We start from the raw sequence: 15619 nt of genomic DNA, 5'->3' as shown, positions 1-15619 counted from the left end.
CTCATGCCTATAATCCCAGCTCTCAGGGAGGCAGAGGCGGGAGGATAGCTTGAGCCCAGGAGTTCGAGACCTGCCTGGGTAATATAGCGAGAACCCGTTCTCCACAAAAAGGAAAAAAAAAAAAAAAAAGACCCCCCCCCCCAAAAAAAAAATCCTGGCTGTTGTGAATAGTGCTGTCGTAAACATGGAAGTGCAGATATCTCTCAATATACTGATTTCATTAAGTCTGGATGTGTACCCAGAAGTGGGATTGCTGGATCATATGGTAGTTCTGCTTTTCATTTTTCTGAGGAACCTCCATGCTGTTCTCCATAATGACTGTACTAATTGACATTTCCACCAACAGTGTACAAGAGATGGATGCCCCAATTACATGGATGTGATTATTACACATTCTATGCCTGTATCAAAATATCCCATGTTCCTCATAAATATATATGCCTATTGTGTACCCATAATAATTAAAAAGAAAAAAAATTTAAACAACGAGTGGGGCTTTCCTGAGTCTCCATTGCCCACACCAGCTGCCCGAGTTCTCTCCAGACTGTACGTTCAGGGATTTTTCCTTTTTGTGTTTGAAGAGCCTTCCGTTGTTGGTGTCTGAGGAGGAAATGCTTGGCTTCTGGAAGGTGGGTGTCTGGAGTTGGTGGTGGTTGGGGGTTGACTGTGTCGTACATGAACCTCCCACAAAGCTCCCTGTCTCAACCCCACTTCTCACCCAACCCTGCATCCAACCTGGCCTCTCTGATCTCAGAATCCCTGAGGTTCCTCTGGGCAGAGAGCTCCAATCCCTGCTGTGCCCCTATTTGTGTATTCTAGGTCAGTGATTCTCAAGCTTAGCTGTGCATTGGACACATTGGGCTCCCGTGGGTCCTTAAAGGAAAACTGTTCCCTAGAAACCACCCCAGAGATTCTGATGTGGTTGGTCCAGAGTCTGGCACTGTCTTTCCAAGCCACCTCTTCCATCTCTCTCTGAGATTCCAGGCCTCTCTGGTCTCCTCATTAGCTGCCAACCAGTCTTGCCTTCATGTTGTTATTTAAAAACTAAAACAACATAAATGTACTATGTTATTTTTAAGGAGCTTGAGGAAGGATGAGAGACACATGCATGTGCTTAGAATTAAGCCTGGTAGGTGGTGGAGCTCGAGAAAGGTTTCCTTCCCTTTCCACCACTCACCTCCACACTGCAGCTGATCCTTAATCTTGTATCTGCAAGCCTCATGCTTTCCCATAGTCAAGGGCCACACCTCTCTATTCTTTCGTAGTGTGTTGGGCTGGGCTGTGACTTCCTAAAAGTCCTCCACCCAAGGCTTATTTTTCTCAGAACCCCCAGGACCCTGGGAAATTATCTCTGTTCCTCGACCATCCCGATACAGGTTCTGCCTGATCATGGGTGTTCCCTAACAGGGATTAAGTGGGTCACAGGTCAGAGGTCAGAAGTCTGGCTGATCACTGAAGAGTTCACCTTTCACACTTTGATGTTTGAATGAGTCACTATTTGTACCTGTGGAGGAAGCCATGGGAGCAGGTCATGCTACCTTGCTGTTTCTGTGGGATGCGACAAGAAGACCTGGGGCTCTGGTCTCAGCTCTACATTGAGGAAGGATGTCTGAGGACCCTAGGGTGAAGGGTGGCATGGGGAAGATCTTACCAAGTCCCCTCATTGCCCCAGTGTCTTCACGGTCTAGGCATACCCCGGACCTCTGGGCTTGTCCAGATCTTGTCACACACAGTGTGGACTGCTGGAGCCAGCATGGGGCTCTGTTCATGACAGCTTCTCTTCTCCATGTCATTCTACATTTCTGGTGGGGTTGAGGAGTGTTTTGCAGAGGAGCCAGTCAGGCTCCTCCATACTGTAAGTTCCTTGAGGACAGGGGCTTGTTTTATTTTTTACTCCTCCGCTGCCATCCCCAGCACATGGTAGGCACTCAGTGCAAGTATGACGGTTGAGTGCTAAGTGGGGGAGTGACTAAAATGACAAAGTAGAGACTGTTCAGAAGACAGCCCCCAACTGAGCAAGAGGAGCTCAGGAGAGCATTGTGGAACATTCGTGTGCAGATTGGTGCCTCTAACTCCTTTTTCACACCAGGTGTTCCTGCTGTGTAGTCCTGGGAAGGGAGAAAGGTTGATATTTTATGGATCTAGGGCCTGAGGGTGCAGCTCCTTTGTAAGAGTCCCCTCTCCCTAACCCACCCTGTATAGTCCCGTCTATGGGGGAGCCCTTAGGCTGACAGGGAAGCATGATAAATGGCAGTAGTGACCACAGGTGTTCATCCTTCTCATAGGAAGCTGACCGTGGATTATGTACTCAGAGGTGGTAACCATCTGCAGAAAGGGGATATCTGGTATGCAGAAAAAAAACAACAATAGACATCCATCAGCCTGCATGGTCTATGCATGTCCAGCCCATCCAGGGAGGGAATCTGCGTCTGGGGAGACAAGCACTCCAGGGCTGGGGGGTGTCCTGAGGGTTTATCAGGACTCGCTCCTCAAACCCTTCTCCCCTGCTTGGATTCTGATGAGCAATCCAGCCTCCCAGGCTCCTTGATGCTGGAAACAGGGTATCCAAGTGCCAGTCCCACATTTATGTCTCAGACAATGTGGCCATCTCCAAATATTGGCCCAACTTCTGGACTTGCAGGTTTGAAGACTGTGACAAGGATATGGTTGTTCTCTGAGGTGGGGACCTTCTGATTGCACCACATGAATAGCCTTAGTGTTCCTCAGTTCCATCACTTTCCTGAGTCTTCCCAGTCTTGCCCCTTCCCCATTCTCTGCCATCCCATTTCCATCACTCTTCCTAGGAGATTACACCCCTCCAAGGACAGATGCTTTTTAGTTCAAAGGTTGCATTCTGGTCTGCAAGGTTGCTCACTATGCAGGTGAGGTGACCATTCAGCTGGGTCGGAGGAAGGTTCAAGCTTAGCTTCCTGGAGTTGGGGGCTGGCACCAGTGTCCCTTTCTGCTCCAGCTTCTTTTGGAGGACCTTGCTCAGCCAGGTCACAGTTAGGTTCTCTGTGGCCCCTGGAGTCCCACACTCCAGGCTGATATTGCACCAACCTGATGTATTGGATGATGAATTAATCCGAATTTGGGGATTCGGTATGGGTTCTGGAGCAAGAAAGGAAAAAGAGAAATGGAGCTTCAGGACTGGAGGCTCACCTGAGTATCTCACCCACTCTCACCTGTGTGAAGTAGCAATGTGAGGCTGCCCATTCTCTAAACATAGGCCTGGGGAAGGAACCAATCCTCCTCGCCCAGGGGTTCTGACTCAGCCCAGGGGTAGATGGTTGGCCCTTCCCACTCAGAGAGGGGACCTGGAGCACCTCACCACCCGTTCTCTAAGGAGCAAGGTGAGCATCCCTTCCTGGACTTTCCCCAGGCTGCTCTGGCCCCTCATCATGTTATGCCCAGACCGTTTGTTCCCCAAAGAAGACCACCAGAGTCCAGAGTCAAAGCCAAGCGGCAAGGATCTTTACTACAAGTTCGAACTTGGTCCCTCCATTCCACAGCATACAGGAGGGCCTCGAACAATGCGAGTGCTTGCTTTTTATAGCCCGATGTAAACAGGATATGTAAAGTTACAGGGAACAAGGTAATTCTCTCGGTTACAGCATTACAATTGGTTAACATTATACATTTAGCATTCCTTATCGGAGATCTCCCAGGTGATGTTTTTCTGAAATTTGAAAGAAATATGGAGGAATGTGTTTGTGCTGGACTCAGGAAGTTGGGAGATATATGGGGGATGTGCCTCATTCCTTTCAATCACACCTCCCATGTCTCCTTGGCTATTCAAATTTCCCTGCTCAGAAGTTTTCCATGACTTCTGTGGGAGATTTGAACCTAGAATGCATACCCTTCCCAGCAAGCATTAGACTAAAAGGGTAAAACAAAGACACTTTAAAACATGCTAATAATTACAAAGTTAATCACCTGTCTAAAGGAAACTCAAAGATGTTCAGGGAAAAATTTTTTAATGAATTCAAGAACAAGGAGGAAACAGGATACAGCAATGATCAAAGAAATCAGTGAAACTTATGGTTCAATGTAGATAATTAATGTCACGTTTCTGAGCCCAAGCCAAGCCATTGCATCCCCTCTGACTTGCACATCTATACGCCCAGATGGCCTGAAGTAACTGAAGAATCACAAAAGAAGTAAAAATACCCTGCCCCTGCCTTAACTGATGACATTCCACCACAAAAGAAGTGAAAATGGCCAGTCCTTGCCTTAAGAGATGACATTACCTTGTGAAATTCCTTTTCCTGGCTCATCCTGGCTCAAAAAGCTCCCCTGCTGAGCGCCTTGTGACCCCCACTCCTGTCTGCCAGAGAACAACCCCCCTTTGACTGTAATTTTCCTTTATCTACCCAAATCCTATAAAACGGCCCCACCCTTATCTCCCTTTGCTGACTCTCTTTTCAGACTCAGCCTGCCTGCACCCAGGTGATTAAAAAGCTTTATTGCTCACACAAAGCCTGTTTGGTGGTCTCTTCACTTGGACGCGCATGACATTTTGGTGCTGTGACTTGGACAAAAGGAAACCTAGCTGACCCCGTAGATCCTAAATCCTTTCCCCCCTCCTCTTTCCATTCCTTGAAGACAGCTTTAGAGACTGCCCCCACCCTACTCTCCCTGACTCATCCCAACCCTTTTCATGACACACAGTCAAAGTGCAGGACTGTGCAGTCGGAATTCTTACACAAGGACCAGGATCGCGTCCTGTAGCCTTTTTGTCTAAACAACTTGACCTTACTGTTTTAGGCTGGCCATCATGTCTCTGTGCAGCGGCTGCTGCCACCCTAATACTTTTTTTTTTTTTTTTTTTTGAGACGGAGTCTCGCTCTGTCGCCCAGGCTGGAGTGCAATGGCCGCATCTCAGCTCACTGCAAGCTCCGCCTCCCGGGTTCACGCCATTCTCCTGCCTCAGCCTCCCGAGTAGCTGGGACTACAGGCGCCCGCCACCTCGCCCGGCTAGTTTTTTGTATTTTTTTAAGTAGAGACGAGGTTTCACCGGGTTAGCCAGGATGGTCTCGATCTCCTGACCTCGTGATCCACCCGTCTCGGCCTCCCAAAGTGCTGGGATTACAGGCTTGAGCCACCGCGCCCGGCCCTACCACCCTAATACTTTTAGAGGCCCTCAAAATCACAAACTATGCTCAACTCACTCTCTACAGCTCTCATAATTTCCAAAATCTATTTTCTTCCTCACACCTGATGCATATACTTTCTGCTCCCCCAGCTCCTTCAGCTATACTCACTCTTTGTTGAGTCCCCCACAGTGACCATTGTTCCTGGCCCAAACTTCAATCTGGTCTCCCACATTATTCCGGATACCACACCTGACCCTCATGACTGCATCTCTCTGATCCACCTGATGTTCACCCCATTTCCCCACATTTCCTTCTTCCCTGCTCCTCACCCTGATCACACTTGAATTATTGATGGCAGTTCCACCAGGCCTAATCGCCACTCACCAGCAAAGGCAGGCTATGTAGTAGTATCTTCCACATCTGTTATTGAGGCTACCGCCCTGCCCCCCTCCACTACCTGTCAGCAAGCCGAACTAGTTGCCTTAACTCGGGCCCTCACTCTTGCAAAAGGACTACGCATCAATATTTATACTGACTCTAAATATGCCTTCCATATTCTGCACCACCATGTGGTCATATGGGCTGAAACAGGTTTCCTCCTATGCAAGGGTCCTCCATCATAATGCCTCTTTAATAAAAACTCTGCTCAAGGCTGCTTTACTTCCAAAGGAAGCAGGAGTCATTCACTGCAAGGGGCATCAAAAGGCGTCAGATCCCATTGCTCTAGGCAATGCTTATGCTGATAAGGTGGCTAGACAAGCAGTTAGCTTTCCAACTTCTGTCCCTCCCAGCAGCACTTATGCTGGTAAGGTGGCTAGACAAGCAGCTAGCTCTGCAACTTGTGTCCCTCATGGCCAGTTTTTCTCCTTCACATCGGCTACTCCCACCTACTCCCCCACTGAAACTTCCACCTATCAATCTCTTCCCACACAAGGCAAATGGTTCTTAGACCAAGGAAAATATCTCCTTCCAGCCTCACAGGCCCATTCTATTCTGTTGTCATTTCATAACCTCTTCCGTGTAGGTTACAAGCCGCTAGCCTGTCTCTTAGAACCTCTCATTTCCTTTCCATTCTAGAAATCTATCCTCAAGGAGATCACTTCTCAGTGTTCCATCTGCTATTCTACTGCCCCTCAGGGATTGTGCAGGCCCGCTCCCTTTCCTACACATCAAGCTCGGGAATTTGCCCCCAATCAGGACTGGCAAATTGACTACTCACATGCCCCGAGTCAGAAAACTAAAATACCTCTTAGTCTGGGTAGACACTTACACTGGATAGGTAGAGGCCTTTCTCACAGGGTCTGAGAAGGCCACCGCGGTCATTTCTTCCCTTCTGTCAGACATAATTCCTTGGTTTGGCCTTCGTACCTCTATACAGTCTGATAATGGACCAGACTTTACTAGTCAAATCACCCAAGCAGTTTCTCAGGCTCTTGGTATTCAGTGGAACCTTCATATCCCTTACCACCCTCAATCTTCAGGAAAGATAGAACAGACTAATGGTCTTTTAAAGACACACCTCACCAAGCTCAGCCTCCAACTTAAAAAGGATTGGACAGTACTTTTACCTCTTGCCCTTCTCAGAATTAGAGACTGTCCTCAAGATGCTACAGGGTACAGTCCATTTGACAGCCAGCCTAATCCCTCCTCTTCCTCCTGGAAGTCACAAGTACTCTCCCCTACTTTCTTTAAACTCACTCGTATTTCTGAAGAACATTTGAACTTTTATATGGACGCACTTTCTTGCTCGGCTCCAACCTCATCCCAGACACCAGCCCTCTAGGCGATTATCTTCCAGTCCTCCAGCAGACTAGGCAGGAAATTCGCCAGGCTGCTAATCTTCTCTTGCCTACTCCAGATTCCCAGTCATATGAAGACACCCTAGCTGGACGATCAGTTCTTGTTAAGAATCTGACCCCTTGTTATGCCCAGACCGTTTATTCCCCGAAGAAGACCACCAGAGTCCAGAGTCAAAGCTAAGCAGCAAGGATCTTTATTACAGGTTCGAACCTGGAGCTCTCACTTGCTCGTGAAACGAGACGGGCAGGAGAGCTCCCCTACTGAGCTCCGAACAATGTTATATAGTCTAAGGAAAGTAGGCATAGAATCATTATACAAATTAGAGGTATGATTGGCTGGAGTTTGAACAAAGCGATTTGGCAAACTATGATTGGTTCCCGCCATTTCTGATATTTCAGTACAACCCTTGAGGCAGAAGAGCAGTTTTACACAAAGGCAGTTAATTATATTGCATCAGGTTGCACGACCAGTTTATGGCTATCTTGCTTAAACACACCTTGTGACCTGGCTATCTTACTTAAACATTCCTTGTGACCTGGCCTCAGAAAGAGAAACATGTACTTACAGAACTTACAAAACCTCTGGTACGTGCAAAGATTAGAGAGCAGAACAAGGGTGTAGCGGGTGGGGGGCGGGTACACATCTATCTTTGTGTCCTTTCATTTCTCCCTTCTCATAAGTAACTGGATGTCCAATCTTGGATTTCCAGAGTCTTATAATATAGCCTCACTTTCTGGGTGCAGGAGAGGCTGGTGATGGCTACGGAGGACCATTAGTTGGATGGTATCAAACCTTTCTCTGACAAATTGTAAAATTTTATTTACCACACAGGGGCCTATAGTGAATAGAAGTAGTAAAGACATTAGGGGGCCTAAAAGGGGTGCCAGAAGGGAAAACATTGAAGAGCTCCACCAATTGTTAGCGGCTGTAGTGAATTGTTGCTTTTTCATTTCTAAGCTTAGTTTGTGTAGGCGTTGGACTCTTTCCTCAACTAACCCTGACTCATTTATATAGAAACAGCATTCTTCTTTGAGGAACATACAGGTACCTCCTTTCTCAGCCGTGAGTAAGTCTAAGGCTCTGCGGTTTTGAAGGGTGACCTGTGCTAGGGAGGTGAGCTGCCGCTGAAGGGAGGCTAGGGAATAGGCGGAGTCTTCCATAGCAACAGAGAATTGTTGTAACAGCTTGTCATTTTCTATCATGGAGTGTTGTAGGGCCCCTCCTGCTAACCCCGCTGCGACGACAGAGGTGGTTAAGGATATTCCGGCAATTAGTGGTAGAAAAACTGCTCGTCTATGTCGCGCAGTTTTAGTTGGGGCGGTCCCTGCCCAGCCTATGAACTCTGCCGGGGTTAGCAGTGTCAGTCGGGGAACTAGGGTAACAGGGATACACAACTGTCCGTCAGAGATGCTTTTGGACAGAGTTTTTAACAGAGTCATATTACACCAGAAGAACACACCAGGGGGAGCATATATGGGACTATTAGGGTATGTAGCCGATTGGTTGCAGAGGCTGTTGCTAAATGCCGAATAACAATAGGGGTATTTCTCTTGGTATGGGTCACGGTACAGGGCTACATCGGGTATCGTGACTATCGATGAGTTAAAACCTGTATAGTTTGTGGGAGGGGAGGATAGAGGAACAGCCGTTAATGGTGGTCTTCCTAGGGTTGCACACATAAAGCAAGAGGACAGGTCGCCTAAACCAGTGAGGTTGGCGAATGCTAGCCCTTCCCGTAATAGAGTTAGCCAGGAGAAGGGCTGCAAGTCTTGTGATAACTTGGTTTCTTGCCTGTGGATTTGTGTGTGGATTAAGGGTTGAATCTGGACTAGACTTCTCCACAGATATAAATGGCTACTGGGCCAGGTACTAGTTGATGAGTAATATACTGTCCACCGAGAGTCCCATGGGTCTCTAATTATCCAAGTGTAAGTGACGGGAGACTCAGTTTTGTAAAAATACCACCCTTGTCGTTCTCTCCAGTATCGGACAGAGTGCGTCTTACAGTAGCTATATGGGCAACCTGCACTCTGGTGCCACCAATAATTTTTACAATTATATTCAGTTTGATCATATTCAAAACAGATCATGGGTGTTGCTGGTTGGGCAATCTGGAACCTAGTGAAATTGAGGTAAACTATAGTATTACACCCTGAGGGGGGGCAGTCTGCGCTAGCTAGCAGTTTACCCGCTTGGGGGGTTTCCCCGGGGTGAGTTTTGTTTTCATAGAGCCAGAACCTCCAGACATAGGGATTAGACGGCGCAGCAGTGAGGAGAGTCAGATGCATAAGGCATAAAAGCATAGGTAAGCTAGACATGGTTACGGCTATGGGGATGACGGCGCAGGGTTAGCTTTAAGGGATTGTTCTTAGCTTTGTCTACAGTCCATGTAACCGGTGCTCCAGACGGCTCGAGAAGGTCGGATGTTGGGTCCACTGGTTTGACGTGTGTGTAGTGGATCCACGAAGCGATGCCTTCTACTTTGAGAGCGGTGGGAGTAGTCAGGAGTACTTGCAGTGGTCCTTTCCACCTGGGTTGAAGAGTTTCTTGCCGGTGGCGCTTGACTAGGACCCAGTCTCCCGGCTGGAACGGATGAGGCGTCGGCGGAGGTCCTGCCTCGTACAGTTCTCGTAGTCTGGGCCAAATTTCCTGGTGAATTTTCTGTAAGGCTTGTAAGGAGAACAGGAGCTCAGAGACATTTTCAGTTTCAGGTTTGAGTAAGTCATCTTTTAGACTGGGGACCAGGGGTGGGGGTCTGCCATACATGATTTCATATGGTGTGAGGCCTAGTCTGTAAGGGGTATTTCGGGCCCGGAACAGAGCGTAGGGGAGAAGTACTACCCAATTAGCGCCAGTCTCCATGGTCAATTTAGTTAAGGTCTCCTTCAGAGTCCGATTCATCCTTTCTACCTGTCCTGAGCTTTGGGGCCTATAAGCACAATGTAATTTCCAATTTGCCCCCAGAATGGAAGCCAAATCCTGACTTACCTTAGCAACGAAGGCTGGTCCATTGTCTGACCCTATTTGGACGGGAAAGCCATACCTGGGGAGGATTTCTTCCAAAATTTTCTTTGCTACAACCTGAGCAGTTTCTCTCTTAGTTGGGAACGCTTCTGTCCATCCTGAAAAAGTATCTACAAAGACAAGTAAGTACTGATACCCATATTTTCCAGGCTTTATCTCAGTAAAGTCTATTTCCCAATAGATACCAGGCCTAGTTCCTCTACACCTAATTCCTGTGGCGGTCTGGGTTTGGGGGCAAGCGTTGTTTAGTTGGCAGGCTTTGCAATTTGTTGTGACATCGCTGGCCAGTTCAGCTATGCGCCTGATTCTAAACTTGGCGTGCCTGATTAAGTCCATCATTCGCCGGGCACCCAGGTGGGTTGTCCGGTGGATGTGTTCCAACACCTGCCGTCCTAATTTTTCTGGTAGGATGGTTTGGTCATTTATATCAGTCCACCACCCATTTTTAACCTGTTTTAGGGGAAGCGTGTTCATCCATTCGCGATCCTGTTCGGTATAGTCGGGAAAACATGGCAAATTTCGCGGGCCAGGATCGGGGAGCTGGAGCGCGAGGAGCTGACTGGGAGCTTTTGCTATGCTCCTTGCGGTTTGGTCAGCTAAGAAGTTGCCTCGAGCAATTGGCGTAGTTGGTTTCTGATGCCCAGGGCAATGTACAATAGCCAATTTCTTTGGTTTCCACAAAGCAGTTAATAGAGCTAGGATCTCTTGCTTGTTTTTTATTTCTTTGCCTTCGGCTGTTAATAGTCCCCTTTCTCTGTAGATGGCCCCATGTATGTGCGCAGTAGCGAAAGCATAGCGGCTATCCGTGTATACTGTTAGTTTTTTCTCTGCCCCTAGGGTGAGGGCCTGTGTAAGGGCTATCAGTTCGGCTCTTTGGGCCGATGTCCCTGGAGGCAAGGGTTCCGCCCAGATTACCTCAGTCTCTGACGTTACAGCCGCTCCTGCATACCGCTGGCCTTGGTGGACATAGCTGCTGCCATCAGTGAACCAGGTGAGTTCTGTGTCGGGGAGCGGACGATCTTGCAGGTCCTCCCGCACCCCATGCACCTGAGCCAGTATCTCAGTGCACTCATGGGACGGGGCGTCCAAGTCTGGATTTGGCAGCAGTGAAGCAGGGTTTAAAGAGGTTGGGGGCAGAAAAGTTATTCTGAGGGGGTTTAACAGCAGTCCTTGATAGTGGGTGAGCCGGGCGTTACTCATCCATCGGTCCGGCGGCTGCCGGAGGACGCCTTCAATGGCATGCGGGGTTATAACGCGCAACTCTTGCCCCATGATAAGTTTATCAGCGTCTCGGACCATTAGGGCGGTCGCCGCGATTATCCGGAGGCAGGGTGGCCAGCCAGCAGCCACTGAATCTAATTTTTTTGACAAATAGGCAACTGGCCTCTGCCAGGGGCCTAGGTACTGTGTTAACACGGCTTTTGCAACACCCTTACTTTCATCCACGTATAAGTGGAAGGGTTTGGAGACATCAGGGAGCCCCAGCGCGGGGGCTGATAACAAGGCAGTTTTGATTTGCTGAAAGGCAGCTCAGCCTCTTCCGTCCAATTGAAGGGCTGCCGTTCCTTTGTTGCCTGGTATAGGGGCTTGGCTAACTCAGCAAATCCGGGTATCCATAACCTACAGAACCCTGCCGACCCCAGGAATTCTCTCACTTGCCGTGTTGACTGGGGTCTAGGGATGCGTAGGACTGTTTCCTTTCGGGCTTTGGTTAGCCAGCGTTGCCCCCCTTTTAATAGGTACCCCAGATAAGTTACCTCCGACTTGCAGATCTGAGCCTTTGTTGCTGAGGCTCGGTAGCCTAGCTCCCCCAGAGTCTTCAGGAGGTCCTCAGTCCCTCGAACACAAGTTTCCGGGGACCTGGCCGCTATTAAGAGATCATCAACATATTGCAAAAGAGTTATTTCAGGGTGTTGCCGCCGGTACTCACCCAGATCTTCATGAAGGGCTTCATCGAACAGAGTTGGCAAGTTCTTGAACCCTTGTGGCAGTCTGGTCCATGTTAGCTGACCGTTGATGCCCCTCTCAGGATCCGTCCATTGAAATGCAAAGAGTTCTTGACTTTTGGGAGCCAGAGGAAGGCTGAAGAAAGCGTCTTTTAGATCAAGAACGGTATACCACTGTTTTTTGGGATGTAAGGCACTCAGAAGGGTGTATGGATTGGGCACAGTGGGATGTATGTCCATGACCCTTTTATTAACTTCTCTTAAATCCTGTACTGGCCTGTAGTCCGTACTGTTGGGTTTACGAACAGGTAACAGTGGAGTATTCCAGGATGAGTGGCAAGCCCGTAGGACTCCCTGGTCTAGGAGTCGGCGGATATGGGGCGTAATTCCTTCTCTTGCCTCCAGGGGCATAGGATATTGCCGAACCCGAACGGGGTCCGTCCCTGGCTTAACTTCCACAAATATGGCAGGTCGATGTTTAGCTAGCCCCAAGCCCCCAGTTTCTGCCCACGCTTCAGGGAAACGCTGGAGCCAAGAGTCAATTCCCTGATCGGGGGGCTTTTACCCTTGATGGAGTCGGTACTCATCTTCTAAGGTGACAGTCAGGATAGATATTGGCCTGTTTTGGGAATCAGTTATCTTGGGCCCTTCTGGCTCAAAGTGGATTTGGGCCCCCATCTTTGTCAGCAAGTCCCTCCCTAGTAGAGGGCAGGGGCTCTCTGGGATGACTAGGAAGGAATGGGAGACTTTTCCCGTTCCTAAGTCTACAGTCCTCTGGGTTGTCCAGGGGTATTTTTTGATGCCTGTGGCCCCGTGCACCCAGGATGTTTTCTTAGACATTTTTCCAATTGGTTTGGTTAGGACTGAGCGTTCCGCCCCAGTATCGACCAAGAAGCGAACTGGGGACCCCTCCACTTGCAAAGTTACCCTGGGTTCGGGGAGGGGGTCCGAACCCCGTCCTCCCTAGTCAGAGTCCTGGGTAACGAGTACGGAGGTAGGGTTAGCTGGTCTCCGTTTCTTTGGGCAGTCTTTAATCCAGTGGCCACGTTCCTTGCAATAAGCACACTGATCTTTTTCTAATCCTTGCCTAGGGCCTTGCTTTTTCTGCTTTCTGTTTTGGCCATTTCCTGCCTGGGGGAAAGCTGCTACTAAGACTTTGGTCATTTCTTTGGTTGCCTTGAACTGTTTTTCTTCTGGAGTATCCCTATTATTATAAACTCGCTGGGCCATCTGAAGGAGGTCCTGAATCTGCTTTCCCTCTAAACCTTCTAATTTCTGGAGTTTTCTTTTAATATCTGGTGTTGCCTGGTTTACAAAGGACATTACTACCGCTGCCTGATTTTCCGGTGCTTCCGGGTCCATAGGGGTAAACTGTCTGAAGGCTTCCATTAATCTCTCTAAATACACAGCGGGGCTTTCTGTCTTACCTTGTAACACAGAATATACTTTAGCCAAATTGGTGGGCTTGCGAGCTGCAGCCCGGAGACCCGCCATTAGAGTCTGGCGATAAATGAGCAGTCGTCCCCTACCTTCTGCCGTGTTGTAGTCCCATCTGGGCCGGGTCAAAGGGAAAGCCGCATTAATGAGGTCAGGATTTGCAGTTGGCTGGCCGTCATCTCCTGGAACCAGTTTTCTGGCCTCAACTTGGATTCTTTCCCGCTCCTCCGTTGTGAACAGGATTCGGAGGAGCTGTTGACAGTCATCCCAGGTCGGCTGGTGAGTAAACATGACACTGTCTAACAACGAGGTTAGATCTTTGGGATTATCTGAGAACCGAGCATTTTGGGACTTCCAATTGTATAAATCACTGGTGGAAAAAGGCCAATACATGAGACGGGAGAGCCCGGTATCATCGAGCGATCCTATTTCTCTGAGAGGCAGGGCTACAGTGGAGTCAGGGAGTCGGGAAGCTTGGTCCCGCTGTACGCGGCCTCGTGTTCGGCCGGCCGGCCCCCCCAGGTTACTTTCACTCTCGGCTGCTTCCGCTTCTCGGTTTCCCTCTACGGAAGCACCACCCTGGGGGACTGGGTCCTGCGGGATAAGGTGCTGATATGGTGGGGGAAATGTGGGTTCTAACGTTAGGGGGTCCTGGCTGTCCGGCAGCACAGGGGCCGAGGGAGCAGAGGGAGTCTTTTGTCTTGTAGGTCGCGTTACTAGGACTTTGCAGGGCTCAAGGATGAATGGAGTTATCCAGGGTGGTGGGTTTTCCACAAGATCCTGCCACACTAGAATATAAGGAATTTGATCAGGATGTCCTGACTGCCCTGGCAGGAAAATCTTAGTTTTTACCTTAGTAATAATAGAGAGACAGAAAGTTCCTTCAGAGGGCCACCCTACGCCGAAAGAGGGCCACTCCGAACGGCAGAAAGTAACTAGCTTTCCCTTCTTTAGTTCTACGCTTAAGTTACGCCCCCGAGCCTTCACATCCTTAAAATTGGTAACAAGGAGTGAGAGCGGCGTGCTCTGGTTGTTGCCCATCTTTGGACTGCTTCTACAAAGAGAAGGGGGGACGAAAATGAGTGTGAAGCAGAGGGGAGTATCCGACAGGTCTGGTCCTGGAGGGGGAAGAAAAGGTTTTATGTTTCGTTTTGGGCTTACACTTAACACTTAACAATAACGGACAGACAGTAATAACGATGAGCATTCGCGAGCGCGTGTCGGACTTCCGACCTGAGTCAGACGGGGCAACCAAGGATGGAGGCCCCCAGATGGGCACTGGGGAACGTCTCCCACCAGTCCCGAGTGGCTGTCTTCTAGCGCGTCCGCCAAGACCGTGCCACTTACAGAACAGACCAATACAGATTACAGATTACGGATTTCGCGAAATTTCAGGGAGACAGACAGAGACAAAGACAGAGACAGTGACAAAGCCGGCTTACCTACAGATTAAGATCCGTTGACTTGGGGGTCTGGTGGGCTTGGGGGAAATCCCGGACGAGCCCCCATTTGTTATGCCCAGACCGTTTATTCCCCGAAGAAGACCACCAGAGTCCAGAGTCAAAGCTAAGCAGCAAGGATCTTTATTACAGGTTCGAACCTGGAGCTCTCACTTGCTCGTGAAACGAGACGGGCAGGAGAGCTCCCCTACTGAGCTCCGAACAATGTTATATAGTCTAAGGAAAGTAGGCATAGAATCATTATACAAATTAGAGGTATGATTGGCTGGAGTTTGAACAAAGCGATTTGGCAAACTATGATTGGTTCCCGCCATTTCTGATATTTCAGTACAACCCTTGAGGCAGAAGAGCAGTTTTACACAAAGGCAGTTAATTATATTGCATCAGGTTGCACGACCAGTTTATGGCTATCTTGCTTAAACACACCTTGTGACCTGGCTATCTTACTTAAACATTCCTTGTGACCTGGCCTCAGAAAGAGAAACATGTACTTACAGAACTTACAAAACCTCTGGTACGTGCAAAGATTAGAGAGCAGAACAAGGGTGTAGCGGGTGGGGGGCGGGTACACATCTATCTTTGTGTCCTTTCACCCTCAAACTCTACAACCTTGATGGACCAGACCCTACTTAGTCATCTATAGTATCCCAGCTGCCGTTCACCTGCAGGATCCTCCCCACTGGGTTCACCATTCCAGAATAAAGCTGTGTCCATCGGACAGCCAGCCTAATCCCTCCTCTTCCTCCTGGAAGTCACAAGTACTCTCCCCTAGTTCCCTTAAACTCACTCGTATTTCTGAAGAACAGTAATAACCCTTATGAGCCTAATACATCCCTCTGTTCTATTAGGTCTGTTC

At 48.9% G+C, this 15619-nt stretch overlaps 1 protein-coding gene across 5 annotated transcripts; it reads right to left on the bottom strand.

The window, feature by feature from the left end:
- Nucleotides 1-7066: 7066 nt before the first annotated feature.
- LOC135970671 (uncharacterized) lies at nt 7067-15354 on the bottom strand. 5 transcript variants are annotated; one of them, XM_065544262.2, is made up of 4 exons: nt 13396-15354; nt 11678-11787; nt 10836-11011; nt 7067-10030 (listed from the first exon to the last, which is right to left on the bottom strand). In XM_065544262.2, the coding sequence occupies exons 1-3, from the start codon at nt 14342-14344 to the stop codon at nt 10850-10852; spliced, it is 1221 nt and encodes a 406-aa protein (XP_065400334.1). In that variant the 5' UTR covers nt 14345-15354; the 3' UTR covers nt 7067-10030; nt 10836-10849. The 5 variants fall into 5 exon arrangements, with proteins under 5 accessions (XP_065400334.1, XP_065400336.1, XP_065400327.1 ...); XM_065544264.2 differs by having other exon boundaries at nt 7067-10018; XM_065544261.2 differs by lacking the exon at nt 7067-10030 and having other exon boundaries at nt 10584-11011.
- Between the last annotated feature and the right edge of the window lie 265 nt (nt 15355-15619).

Source organism: Macaca fascicularis, chromosome 1, assembly GCF_037993035.2.
Source record: "Macaca fascicularis isolate 582-1 chromosome 1, T2T-MFA8v1.1".
NCBI classification, from domain to species: Eukaryota; Metazoa; Chordata; class Mammalia; order Primates; family Cercopithecidae; genus Macaca; species Macaca fascicularis.
The sequence above is the reverse complement of the archived record's forward strand: the minus strand, read 5'-3'. Positions and strand labels throughout refer to the sequence as shown.